Source organism: Suricata suricatta, chromosome X, assembly GCF_006229205.1.
Source record: "Suricata suricatta isolate VVHF042 chromosome X, meerkat_22Aug2017_6uvM2_HiC, whole genome shotgun sequence".
NCBI lineage: Eukaryota > Metazoa > Chordata > Mammalia > Carnivora > Herpestidae > Suricata > Suricata suricatta.
This window is the reverse complement of record NC_043717.1, coordinates 86933235-86948445: the sequence shown is the minus strand read 5'-3', so window position 1 is coordinate 86948445 and position 15211 is coordinate 86933235. Positions and strand designations below refer to the sequence as shown.

The 15211-nt window shown below is 37.3% G+C and overlaps 1 protein-coding gene across 3 annotated transcripts in view; it reads left to right on the top strand.

The window, feature by feature from the left end:
- Positions 1-15211, top strand: part of TENM1 (teneurin transmembrane protein 1) — a 552583-nt gene that overhangs the window by 223416 nt on the left and 313956 nt on the right. For all 3 annotated transcript variants that reach the window (XM_029930000.1, XM_029929999.1, XM_029929998.1), the window contains exon 5: positions 13081-13319. In XM_029930000.1, coding sequence (XP_029785860.1) covers positions 13081-13319 — 239 coding nt within the window. The remainder of the gene's footprint in view (positions 1-13080; positions 13320-15211) is intronic.

Sequence of the window (15211 nt, the reverse complement as noted above, 5' to 3'; positions counted from 1 at the left end):
ACTAACCACCCAGACGCCCCATGAATTTGACTGTTTCTTAGGTGGCCTAACCTGAAGGGAGTTAATGTTGTTTTAATTGCTATGATTACTGGATGTTCTCTGTGTTTTAATCAGTATTTCAGCTTTTGGATGTATGCCTTATAACAGTTCATGAGAGGTACACTTTGAATGGCAATTTTAAAAACTGAAAGTAGAAAATGTTTTCTAGTTTACATATCTTACAAAGATTTCCTTGTTTGGTCAGCAAGGGTAAATTTTTGAGGTAATTATAGGTGAGTTGTATGTGTTCTGTGCCCTTAGGGTTAGGGTATTTGTTTGGAAAATAGACCAATCCCAAGTGCAAATAGCCTCAAGGGAAGAACTGCTGTGAGCTTGGGAGGAAGATAAGATCATGAGTGCCTGTCAAGAAAATCTTTTTCTGGTAGTCTTTAAAGAGTAACAGATTCTCCGCGAGAGGGATGCTGATTACTTCAAAACTGCATGCTGCAATCAGAGGAATAGTTTTAGACCAGCAACTCTCACCCTCACCACTACTGGCATTTCAGGCTGGATAATCCATTGTTGTGGGGTCTGTCCCATGCATAATAGGATGGTTAGCAGCATCCTGGCCTCCTACCCACTAGATGCCAGTAGGGCCCTTCCCCTGGTGGTGACAACCAAACACATTTCCAGACAATGCCAAATGTCCCTTGTGAGCCAATTCATCCCCAGTTGAGAAAGGCTCTTTGAGACTAACCGTGATACAAACTCTTTTGTCTCCTTGCCCGTTCACTTTTTCTCAACTCCTCTTCAGATTTTAGCAGTTTCTTTTTTCCCTTCCCATCTTCCCTCTTTGTATTCCTTTCTTCTGAAGATTTTGTTGGTGGGTTTAGATCATTCTCCAGTTTATTTTTTTTTAATTTTTTTAATGTTTTATTTATTTTTGATAGAGAGACAGAGCATGAGAGGGGGAGGGGCAGAGAGAGGAGACACAGAACTGGAAGCAGGCTCCAGGCTCTGAGCTAGCTGTCAGCACAGAGCCTGACGCGGGGCTCGAACTCACAAATGTGAGATCTGACCTGAGCCGAAGCCGCAGGCTTAACCGACTGAGCCACCCAGGCGCCCCATAATTCTCCAGTTTAAAGCATAATTTGTGTTGGAAACCACTGCTATAAATTGAATGTTTAGATCTCCTCAAAGTGCATATATTGAAAACCTAATGCCTGAGATGATGGCATTAGATGGGGCCTTTGGGTGGTGATTAGGTCCTGAGGGTGGAGCTTTTATGAATGGGATTAGTGCCCTTATGAAGAGACCTCCGATTGCTCCCTAACCCCATCCACCACATGAAGATACAGCAAGACCCACTAGCTGCCCATGGCAGACCTGGCAGTGGTCTGCAATATTGAAGAAACCCTTCAGCACAACCCTACCTACCATGATGGTTTGCTGATCTTGGAATTTCAGCTTCCAGAACTGTGAGAAACCTATTTCTGTTATTTATAAGCCACCAGCATATGGTATTTTGGTATAGCAGCCCAAATGGAGTAAAACAACCACTAAAGAATCCATTTAGCTCTAAGGTTTCACCATCCCTGCCAATTGGTTTTCCTTTTCATATGGTGGCAGCTCCTCATATAATTTTATTCCCAATTAACTTGTCATGTCCTGCATTTCTCTGTGAGAGTCTTAAGCAAGTGGAATATATTTTGACACATCAAATGTATACCAGTTTGTATATATATTTAATTGGTTTGTTTTCTAGTAATGCAAAAAGCTGGAAAAAGGCGGTGTATCACTGCTGACTATTTGGATCAGATGTAGACATGGGAGCCCAGAGTGACCTCCCAAGCAACTAACAAATGATCGTCTAACCTTGCACATATAGGCCTATCTTTCTATCTATCTATCTATCTATCTATCTATCTATCATCTATCTATCTATCTATCTATCTATCTATCTATCTATCATTTTCCTTTCTAATTCTATTCCTTTTTCTTCTACACTCTTCATTTTCCTTATGTTCACTGTTTATTCTCTGTCTCCTGCATTTGCTTTAGATCTACACTATTCTTGGGCGGTTCTTAGCTCTTCTGACATTGTTCTTTGCTGAAAAGCTTACAAGGACACAGGAGCCTAAAAGAAAACGGCACATTAGGGAAACCACACATGACAGGGTGGCCAGAACTGAGAGGACATTGGAGACAATAGCAGTAATGAGGTGGAGAGTTCTATATCCTGAAGGACCTTATGAAATAGTATGCTTTCATTTCAAAAACAGGAAAACCATGGGAAATCACAAAGAAGAATAACTACAAATTCCATTACCCAAAGATAGTTACTATTAAGATTTCCATGTTTTCTTCTAGATCAGATCTCTGTGGAATAGGGATTCGGAGTGAAAGTTGACATTGGAGTACATGTGCCTCTTTGAAATAGCACTCTTGTATCCTTTAGCTAAATAGTTGTAGTGCAATTGCTGGGTTGTAGGCAGTTCTATTTTTAACTTTTTGAGGAACCTCCATACTGTTTCCCAGAACGGCTGCACCAGTTTGCGTTCCCACCAGCAGTGCAAAAGGGTTCCTCTCTCTCCACATCCTCCCCAACATCTGTTGTTGCCTGAGTTGTTAATTCTAGTGAGTGGCATTTCTTATTTTATGGCATTATAAAGCATGTTTACCTTTATTTTAAAATATTTTAGAATTTATTTATTTATTTTGGGAGGACGTAGGGACAAAAGGAGAGGGAGAGACAGAATCCCAAGCAGACTCTGAACTGTCAGCACAGAGCCCGACAAGGGGCTCTAACCCACAACCAGGAGATCATGATCTGAGCTGAAATCAAGAGTTGGACACTCATCGGACTGAGCCACCTAGGTGTCCCGCATTTTTGCCTTTAATGTACATGTGTGAGTAAGACTTACAAATCAGTGAAAGCTAATGTAAGGCAAATGTTGATCAACACCTTTCAAAAGGTACATTAGAATGATAATCTATATTTTCAACCTGAAGATCTTAGTGGGAAATGCTTGGGCTCTATCCTTACTGTACTTCTTTGTAATTATTTTGAAACCCTCTTTCTTTAAAATAAGGTGTCTTTGCTAATATACATTACAATTCAATTAAAACAAATCATACAGAAATATGTTCTGTGTCAACTGGCTCATAAAATAAAGGAGAAAGATACGTATATGTAGAAAATTAGGATTAATAAAAAGATAATCAAGGTATATAATACTCTGCCCAGTACCCACTCCTCTAAATATATACATATATACATACATACATACATACATACATACATGAATAAGCCAAGTAGCCAGTGAAACCAATCCTAGAAAACCAACAGGTTGCTCTGGTAAGAAAAATTGGGAATGGACTTTCAGGTTTTGTAAAGAAAAATATAATTTAATTTCTTTAAAAATCAAGAATTTTTAAAAAAAATTCTTAGGAAATTTGGGATCTGGTTTAATTTTAAACATGTGCCCATATGGGTCACCTGGATGGCTCAGTTGGTTAAGCATCTGGCTTTGGCTCAGTTCATGATCTCATGGTTCATGGGTTCAAGCCCCGTGTCAGGCTCTGTGCTGACAGCTAGCTAGCCTGGAGCCTGCTTAGGATTCTGTGTCTCCCTCTCTCTCTGACCCTCCCCTGCTCATGTTGTCTCTCTCTGTCTCTCAAAAATAAATTAAAAAACATTAAAAAATAAACATGTGCTCATAAATTTTGCCTAGGTCACCTGTTTATTTCCATTTAAAATGGTCCCTGTTGGGAGATGATCTACTGAAAATTCTGGAGTGGCATTCCACTATTCCATCATGGAGATGATGTGTGTACAATCATAAGATGATTGAAAATCTCAACAATAGCTTTCTAATTTTTTTTTAGTTTGAAGGGATTACAGCTTTCACACCATACTTTAGGACCCAAAGTACTATTCAGTATAAAGAAAATGAAAATTTGGTAAACTTACTTATCTAGGTAAATAATCTTTATGCATTGGTCTGAGCTAATACAGGAATATTTACCTTAACAGAAAATATAAAGTTGATATTTGCCCCTCGACTGGTGTAGGACTTTTTAATATCATTTTTCAAAGAAATGTATTTTAATGTTTATTTTTGAGAGAGAGAGAGAGAGAGAGCAAGCATGTATGAACAGGGTAGGGGCAGAGAGAGGCAGACAGAGGATTCACAGTGGACTCTGTGATGACAGCAGACAGCTCGATGCACGGCCCAGATTCATGAACTGGGAGATGATGACCTGGCCTGAAGTGAGACACTTAAGCAACTGAGCCACCCAGATGCCCCTAAGAATTTTTTGTCAAGTTTTAGTTATTTATTTTGAGAGAGATAGAGATGACACAAACAGGGGAGGGGCTGAGGGAGAGGGAGAGAAGGAATCCCAAGCAGGCTCTCTGCTGCCAGCACACAGCCAGACATGGGGCTCAAACCCAGGAAACCACAAGATCATGACCTTAGCTGAAACCAACAGTCGGACACTGAACCGACTAAGCCACCCAGGCACCCCTAATGTCAATTTTTTACATTGAGGCTACATCTATAGAGCATGGATCTAACTTGGAAAATAAGAATGAGAGGGTATCTTGAAAGGGCATTATTATTAAGTAGAGGATAATTGTTTATTTTAATTTATTTTGGGATCAAGGCAACTTGATCAAATATAGAATATGTGATAATTTCTTTCTCCAGCATTTATATATCTATGCCAACACTCCTAGTTCCAAATTATCTCTGAATATCCTGTTATAGAAATGTTTAATTTATATAGGAAAGTCCGATGGACTATTGCATAAAAGATAGTCTGATGTCTCCCATATTCTAAAGAGGGAGACATGACAATTCACTGTGTACCCTCCTGATATCAGTTTATCATTTCTGTAATTTTAAGAGTTGATGCAAATATTTCCATAAAAATATCTTCAGTGGAATACTAAACAATATATATTCACTTTGAAAGGAAAATGCCAGATGATCATGTGAATTAAGAAGATTTTATTGCCTTAATGATAAACATTATCAGTGATATCATGAGTTACGATGTACACAGTGGTTAAGTAAATGGGTTTTATTGTTTGTGCATGAATTTAAAAATATTTATGGAGCACCTATGGAGTTTGCTAGGCACCATTCTAGATGCTTAGGATACAGCGGTAAATAAGTCCTAAGCTCATGTAGCTCATGTCTAGTAATCAACAAAACTGAAATAGATTCCCAGCTCTATCACTTACCAGTTGGGTGACCTTGGGAAATTTATTTAACTTTAATAGCTGATTCCCAGCCTCCTAAACTACGAAATATGGATAATACCATCTTCCGTTATAGGGTTACTGTAGGATTCAGTGAGAAAGAAGCACAAAGTACTTTAGCGGACTGCCTAGCACACAGACGTTGTTGCTGTTGCCATTATTACTAGCAATGATTGTTTTTAATTATTAGTAGTATTTTTTTAGCAATAATTCTTTCCTTATCCAAGTGTCTTACAAAAAGAGATGAATCAACTACTTCTTTAACGTGTTTCTTTTAGATTATGTGAAAACAAAATGAAAGCTTATAGTTGTCTTTTTACACTCAGTAAACTAAGAGATATTTGCTCACAAGTGAAACTTATTTCAGAGTTCCCAAGCCTCATTCATTCCACACAATGAATCAAGTGCCTTTTAGAAGAAGCACATCAGTATATATTCACTGAGTACCTCTGAAGTATGAGACAACATACCTAGAATTAAGACTTGGTCCCTGCTCTCAAGGAATATACAATACAGGCAGGGTGGATATTCTAATTAAAAGAAGAGAGGGAATAATAGCCACAAAAAAAGAGTTTAAAAAGATCTCTCCTATTAACTGCTAACTACCCCACCTACAAAATTACAGTACCAATCTAGACCATAGAGTATTGCATTCAAGGATAAATTGTAGAACTAATGCTTAAGCCTAGAAAAATTAAGGCTTAGATAGGATCCTGGAACTCTTTAAAAAGAAAAAAAATGCTTAAAATTATGAACAACATGGAGAGAGGGTAGATTTTTTTATAAATAGTATGTAATGTTTGGAGGGGGTGTTTGGACAGGGTGGCTTAAAATTTGGAAGAAAGAACCCTTGAGCAAATAAAATGAAATCTTTCTTTATATAGCTGTTAGTAGGGAAATACAATTTGTTACCCCAGGAGGTTATTCAAGCTGGTAATTCCACTGAGGTTCAAGAAGAGTTTGGATAAATAATCTTTGGAGGAATATTTTTCTTTAAAAAAAAGTATGAGGAATAGGCTACTAAAGAAAAGCTAGATATGATGAGGTTGATAATATTGACTGGTGAATAGACATTTCTCCAATGATGATATAAAAAGAGTCAATAAGTCTATGAAAAGATACTCGGCATCACCAGTCGTCAGAGGAATGCAAATCAAAATCACAATGAGATATCACCTCACACCCATTAGGGGCTGCCATCAAAAAAATAGGAAATGACAGGTGTTTTCAAAGATGTAGAGAAAATGGAGCTCCTGTGTGCCATTGGTGGGGTTGTAAAATGGTGCAACTGCCATGGAAAATTACATGGAGGTCCCTCAAAAAATTAAAAAGAGGTATTGTATGATCCAACAATTCCACTTTGGGGGTATATATTCAAAAGAATTGAAAACAGGATTGCAAAGAGATATTTGCACACCCATATTCATAGCAGCATTATCCACAGTGGCCAAGAAGTGGAAGTAGCCCGCATGTCCATGGACAGATGAATGGATAAAGAAAATGTGGTCCTGTATTTACATATAATAGAATCTTATTCAGCCTTGAAAAGGAAGGAAATCCTGTCCTATGCTACATGTGAGGTACCTTCAGGACATGATGCTAAGTGAAGTAAACCAGTCACAAAAAGACAAATACTGTATTATTCCACTCACATGAGGCATCTAAACTAGTCAAATTTATAGAAGGAGAAAGCAAAGTGGTGGTTGCCAGGGGCTGCGGGAAAGGGAAAAAGGAGGTTGTTTAATGGGTATGGAGTTTCATATTTGCAAGATGAAAAATTTCTGGAGATCCGTTTCACAACAATAAATACTATTGAACTATACCCTTAAAAATAGTTAGGATGGAGGCACCTGGCTGGGTCAGTCGGTAGAGCATGAAACTCTTCATCTCGGGGTTGTGAGTTCAAGCCCCATGTTTGGCGTGGAGCCCACTTAAAATTAAAAATAAATAAGATGGTAAATTTTATATTTTTTGGTTTTTAATCACAAAAACTATGCATTTAATAATTTTAAAAAAAGAATAAATGCCTAAATTCCACCATTCTGTCTGAATGTAATTTGACCATAATAACTTGACTCAAGGCTTTTTCATTGCAATCTTCTTTTTTATTTTCTTTTTTAAATCAACCTCAGCTGCAAACTGGAAATAAGTTGAATTCCTTCTTCTGGGTATAAAAATGAGTCAAATTCTTATAGGTAAGGGAATACAGGTTTAGCTATTCATCTCATAAGCATGTTTACAAGATGTAAAAGAAAAAATTTCATTGGTTATTTATGCATCTGTTGTTCGAAAGCTGTAGATTTCTGTCTATTTCCTATAGAATTTTAAGTGCCACATTAAATCACATTATTTAGTGCTAACAAATACCCTCAGAATATGTAGCATGAGGGGTTTAAAAAGAGAGAGTACATTTTCCCCTTTTTTATAGATGATTTTAAAATCCTTACAGGAGCATTTATTATATTCCCACTTACCACCACTGGGTCTCATCAGTCTCAAAGATATTTTTTTCAATTTCCTTATATGCCCATTTCCTTTTGGCAATATCTTGCTTTTCCTTTTTAAATTTGAACTTGAATATTAAAACAGATGCAAAGGAGAGTACTACTTACACATAAACTCTTGAACCGCATTTTTATCATTTGCTCTGTGCAAAAAACCCAATTGTGTGAAATTGATAGCAACATTTTAGTATATCCTCAGGTCCCCAGGGAAAAGCAATGTGCTTAGACAGATGATCTGATTTTATGAGCACATAGCTGAAGTCTAGCACTGCGCATTTGTCTTTATGCTCCTACTTTTTTCAGGGATTATGAAAACACATTTAGGCAGTAGTTTCACTTTCCAACAATGGATTGCAAAGCCTAGGACAATGCATAGCATTTGCAGTGCTGTTTTTCATGATGCACATCAAAGTGTAGATTCCTTGAGCATGGACTCTTAATCTCAGCTTGTTAATAAGAAAACAGGAACCTTAGTATATGAACTCATTTTATTATCTACCCTCACCGAGGACTGTGATTTGGATTCCACTCAAATACAAATTAGTGTAAATGTTGTTCTGCTGCGACTGCTAAATTTATTCATTATGCTGTAATATTTTACTTTTGAAACTGCATTTGGAAATCCTTTGGTGTATGTCACAATGAAATTACAGTTCTCAGGGATATTGATTATTGCTTGTAATTGCCATCACAATAGCCAACAATTCTCTGTCTTTCTTTGCTTTCTTCTCCCCTTTAATGATATACCAAACCAAATCAATAGCCAACATATGGGGCCGCTTACGTTGGCCCCCAAATCCAATTGTTCTCCTTCATAAATATGCAAAGGATCAAAGATTTTATCTCCAATCACTGGGAAAAAAGCACCCCATACTTCTGGGTTTCCCTTTTATCCCATACGTACCTATCAGAGTGTTGCTGTACAGGACTGATTATAGCCAAGTGGCATTTTGTCACTTCCAGAGTATCCACCACCAGGTCAGGGTGAGGAGACGGGGAGATACTCCAATGTGCTGTCTCTAAAGTGCTACACTCTTGCTCTCTAGTAAGCTAGATAGCCAAAGGTGAAAACAGGCTGGGGAGAGCTAACCGGGCATTAAAGAAGAACTTCACCTCCTTGTAAATGGAGGAGACCATTTCAGGGATTAAAGAGGAAGTACAGTTAAATGGAAGGAGCATAATGCTGTAAGTTACCTTTTTAATATATTATACTTATTTCTACTATATACTATTTCTTCATTCTGGGGATACATTAGGTGCCTTGAGAAGCAACAATAACTCCTTTATGTTCCTAACAACTAAAGGGTAGCTTCTTTGGAATACTTCCCTATTCATTCAGAATAGTTAAGATGGTCTTTAAAATTTGCTATAAGAACATGTGACATAAAGAAAAACAAACATGTATCCCACAGTACTGTTGGAGCAGATTTTTTTTTGTTTAGCCTGGATCGGTTAACCCGGGAGATAGAACCCGGTAGTGATCCATTGAAGACTGGTTGGCAGGTAGCATAGGGCAATGGAAATAGCACTCTCTTCTGAAAGTTCCCAATTCCAAGCTCATTTTATGCCATTAACTACCTATGTTACTTTTAGGTAGTTCATTTCATTTTCTGGGCCTCAGTTTCGCCAACTGCAAAATCAGGATGTTGGGCTTGTAGAAGATTACTGACATTCCTTCTTTCTCTGTGATTCTGTAGCTGGCATTTTCATGCTTGTCATTGGTCCCAAGAGAAACTGGGTTTGAGCACGCGTGGGTTCTTATTGAGTCCATGAACTGCATAACCCTAATATAGTGTACTGTCATGTCGTGGTTAAAAGCAATGGCCCTGCGGCCAGCCTGCTGGTGTTTGAAACTCGGCTTCACCAATTACTGGCTGTGGGACCATGGACGACTTAACCTCTCGGTGCATTGGTTTTTTCATCTATGGATGGAGATACTTCTTTTAATGGGGTTGTTGGGAAGAGTAAAAGTAAATGACATAATACTTTATAAATTATTTAGAACAATGCCTGGCACAAGTAAGAACTTAATGAATATTACCTCTTATTATCATTATTATGATAACTAATATTAACATCACCATTTTATTCCTACTAAGCCTCTTTTGGCCTCTGTTTCATCATCTGTAAGATTAGAATAATAGCATCATCCTCATACACATATGAGAATCAAAAAATTACAGATAAGATGCCTTGGTGTCTAACCTTTCTAGGTGCTCAGCAAATCATGTTTATGTAAATAGAACCGACTATGTGTCGGTTGGTGTTAAGCAGTGCATTTTTTCCATTCACACCACCTCCCATCTTTTTGATACTTGTTACAAATACAATACAAGCTCAAGTCAGAGAAAATCAAAAAAATATCCCTACTATCCCAGAGGTACCACAAGTTACTCTTTTTCCATGAACGTAGGTATTTTTTATTTTAAAAATTGTATCTTGTTGCCCATACTATCTTGAAGCCTACCTTTCTTCACTTGGTGATATATGTAAATGCTTTTCCTAGTAAATATTCTTTTACAGCGCAGTTTGTGTTGGTTGTATAGTATTCTACTATGTGTTTGTAAAATAATTTACTTAAACAGATACCAATTATTGACCACTTAGGTGTTCATTTTGTACTATTACAAATAACACTGCAATGAACAACTTGTTACATAAATTGTCAGACACATCTTTTCCTAAGGATAAATTTCTTTAGGCATAATTATTTGGCAAAGAATATGCATATTTAAAGTCTTCTGATACATAATGCCAAACTGCCCTCCAGAAAGGCTTGTGAATGTCTTCTATTCAGCAACCATGGCCTTTAAATAAACTTTACCCTCATCATACGAAAGCAAAATTTTCTAGCGTGGAGATATTTCCTTAACTGGCATGTTAGGTAGTTGTTTTCTCCTTTAAGCATATATGCTTTACTTCTTTGAAAGTTGAAGTTGGAAAGCAGTCTTTTTTTTTAATTTTTTTGTTTGTTTATTTTTGAGACAGAGAGAGACAGAGCACAAGCAGGGGAGGGGCAGAGAGAGAGGGAGACACAGAATCTGAAGCAGGCTCCAGGCTCTGAGCTGCCAGCACAGAACCCGATGCGGGGCTTCCACCCACGGTCCATGAGATCATGACCTGTGCCAAAGTTGGACACTTAGCCAACTGAGCCACCCAGGTGCCCCTGGAAAGCAGTCTTAATATAGCCTTAATCATTTGTACATTTGGTCATATGTGACAAGGTGATGTTGGTCTCTATTTTGTGGAGGGGTTCTGTGTGGTAGTAGTACAGTAAAATGTAGCAGCATAATGTGTTTTGCTTAGCAGCGCATTTTACTGCCCCAGGTGGCACAGGAGAGAGGTTAAGATTAAGGACTTTGGAGCCAGAGTGACCTGGGTTCCTATTCTGGTTCTGTCATCCACTTACTAGGCAGATTTAGGCAAGTTTAAAAAAAATATTTTAAGTTAATTTATTTTTGAGAGAAAGATAGACATAACGAGTAGGAGCGGGGCAGAGAGAGAGCGATAGGAGATAGAGAGTCCTAGGCAGGCTCTACACTGGCAGCACGGAGCCCAGTGCTAGGCTGGAACTCACAGACCATGAGACCAAGACCTGAGCTGACATCAAGCCTGCCCTTTAATTGACTGAGCCACCTAGGCCCCCCAGGCAAGTTTTTTAAACCCCTTTAGGCCTCCATGCCCTTAAATGCACAATGAGGATAATAATGCAGCCTATTTCATATGAGTGAAGACTGGGAGAAGCATTTAGCACAATGCACGGCACACTGCACTCTGTAAGTGTAAAGCGTATGCACAAAAACATACTTCCATGTACTTGTTTTTGGCAAGTCCTTCCATGTCAATAAATCACTACTGTTTATGAAATATCTATATGACAATAGTCACGAGCAGTCAATAATCATCCTGTAGTAATTCAAGCATGACAGCCGCACAAAGTTCTGAAACAGGCAAAACTAATGCATGGTAGAAAAAATGCTAAGTAGGGGTTGTCTGGGGGAAGAAGGGGTAGGGATTTACTGAGAGAGACAGAAGGAAACATCCTGGGGTGATGGGAATGTTCTGGATCTTGATAAGGGCTTATGTTGCCAAGGGGATTGCCTTTGTCAAATCTCAGCAAATGTACACTTAAAATTTGTGCATTTCATCAGGTTTCATTTTTTATTGAAATATATTTACATACAACATTGTGAAAGTTTAAGGTGTACAGCCTGTTGACTTGATCCATTTATATATTGCAATATGATTGCCATTGTGGCATTAGTTCACACCTTTATGACATCACAGCATTATCGTTTCTTTTTTGTGATGGGGATAATTAAGACCTCTATTAGCAAGGTTGATGATTCTAATACAATATTGTTGTCTGTAATGACTCTACTGTACATTAGATCTTCAGGACTTATATCTACTAGTTGCAAGTGTATGTTCTTAAAACGTCTCACCTGTCCTCTGACTTCTCAGGCCCTGGTGACCACCATTCTGTTCTGTTTTTATAAGTTCATGAATGGACTTTGAGGGCATTATGCTAAGTGAGATAAGTCAGACAGAGAAAGACAAATATGGTATGATACCACTTATATGTGGAATCTAAAAGAGTTCAACTCATCATGTATAAATTTTACATTTAAAATCTGTAAAAAATACTGAACTCTAGATAATATACAAGTTGAACTATATGAAGGGAAGTATACCGAGGAATGCAATTCTGAAATGATCAAAAACTAAGATGAACTGATGGATGAAAACAGGAATAGAGAGATGGCGAAATATGTGGTGAAGTTAGTATAGTCGTATGTCTACTGTAGAATCTAGTTAGTGAGTATATGAGTGTTTACATAAAATTTTTTCAACTTGGCTGTAGGTTTGACAACTGTTATAATAGAATATTGCTTGAAAATATGTCTGTGAAAACTAATCTCTAAATAAAATACTGGTTTCTAAGACATTCACATTTCAAAAATGCCTGATGATACTTCTCATTTCTGTGTTTGAATCAACTCTTGAGTATCATAGTTAATGAAAAGGAGCTGTATAGCAAATAACCTCAAATGTGGAATGTTAACACTCAAGAGTTAGAGAAATTCACTAGCCATCAAGTCAGGAAACAGAAGACCTATTTCTGCCTCCTAAAGGTCTGAAAGGGGAAAACAAAAGGACACCACCAAAGGCAATTTGGAGTTCACTCCTAGGTATGTGACCATTTCATGGGGACTCTGCCAGTTCTCCAGAGCTTTGTCAAAACCTGATTGAAATTAGTGCACTTTGTGTCTTTGTAGCAACTGGCTTTGGTTTTTATAGTGCAAACATTTTGTTTCCTTTTTGCAGGCATTTCCTGTTCAAGCATGGATCTGGTTCCTCAGCCCTCTTCAGCGCAGCCAGTCAAAACTACCCTCTGACGTCCAATACCGTGTACTCGCCCCCTCCCAGGCCACTTCCTCGAAGCACCTTTTCCAGACCTGCCTTTACCTTTAACAAACCTTACAGGTGCTGCAACTGGAAGTGCACAGCCTTGAGCGCTACTGCAATCACAGTGACTCTGGCCTTGTTACTAGCCTATGTGATTGGTAAGCCTTTTTTTCCATGCCTCTTTTCTTAATCAAAGTCTTGTTTTGCTTGTGGTGGAGGTGGGGGAGGAGGTTCTCTCGCAACTCTGAGGCCTAAAATTTTAACCAAGGCTTAGTATTATAAATAACAAATGGATTTCTAATGAGGTTGGTTTTTTTTTTCCCCTGTGCACTTCCTAACCTTAAATACTGCTGCAGAGAGTAGGAATGCTTCTTGAGAAGAAATATTTATACTACGAACACAGTCTTATTGATTGCAATTACTGTAGTTAACCATTTTCCCTTCAATTAAAAAGTTGTTATGGTTTTCTCATTAGAAGTCATAAGCTTCTATTGTACCAGTCTACAATAGCTTCTTAAATTATAGTTAAACAATAATACTGCTACCAGATTTTCAGGTAGCAATTTCATTAAAGTAGTAGTTATTTGGAAACTATCACAAAATCCAGCACATAATTTTTTCCCAAGAATTCAGTTTTTCACTGGGATTTAAAAAATGTATTCTTCTTTTCACAAGGTAAATGGGTTGCAGAATTGTAAGGATACTATGTTTGGGGAGGGAAAGGAGAAAACAGTCGTGAGGCACTCATTCCATGTTTAAGAAAAATATTGTTCAGGGAGTCACCCTGATTAAAGTCACCCTCACTTGATAGCAAATTGTATTGATTTTTCTGGATGGCATTTTATTTTGGCTGAACATTAATTTCCTTGCTCGAGTGGCTCTGCAGTCTAAAATGTAAATTAACTTAAGAAACATGTACTTTGTGGAAGCCCTATTCCTAGAATGAATAGAATATCATGGTAGGAAAAAATTCTACCCAGGTAAGACACTAGTCACTTCTTTTCAGGTTTCACTCGGTTTCCTTATTGAAGCTGAATTACCCATGAAGGTACAATGAAAATGCTTCTGCGTGGTAGATTAAAACAGATTTAGACTTTCTTAAAATTATAAATAATAAGGGGAGTTGGTTTATTCACATTTATTCAAAATGTGAACAATAAGAAAGTTCACAGAACCAGTTTTATAGGAGTCATAGAACAGGTGATGTTAAGTAGATAGATTTATTTTGTAGGGAAGTCGCTGATAATGTCAACAGTATAGGAACATAGCCTATATTGATGTTCATGATTATCTCTTTTATATTTGTGTTGTACAATCTAAATATATTTGAACAGTGCTTCTATTGAATGTGGATAATATTACCTATAATATCAAAAATGTGTCTTTTATCTCAGACATTTTAGGATAACCCAACATGTATATATATTTGGTTTGTAATAACCTGTAAGGAGGAATAGTGCTGAAGGAATGAAACAAGGGAATGAAAAAGTACTGTCATACAAACATGATTTTAATATGCAATCATTGAAAACAAGGAGTAATTTGAGAAATCTAAATACATTAGAGGCCTTTTTAAATGTTCTTGTTCAATTATGAGACTGACCTATGGATTATATTCTATTAATGTTTACTATAGAGAGAGATAATTTTTTAGATGTAAGACTTGACCCTGGTATGAACAAATCCAGATAATAGCAAACTCTTCAATAATAAGTCTGTATGGAGTTCAAACCAATGTTTCCATTTAAATTTATTACGATGGCCAAACTCGTATCAAAAATTGTATTATATACTCTGAAATTTGTTTAATTAGTTTATATATTTATTCATTTCGTAAGTGAAAATAGAAAATTTCAGCCATTGCAAAGTCTGCCTTTTCTATAGGATGAACAATGACAGATAATATAAACGTGACATTAAGGCGATATGGTGCGGTTGTTATGAACATGGATTTTCAGACCTGTGCCCCTTATTAGACATGTTACCTTTGGCAAATTATTTAACCTTTTAGGACTTCCACTTTCTCATCTGATAAATGGTACCTATGACA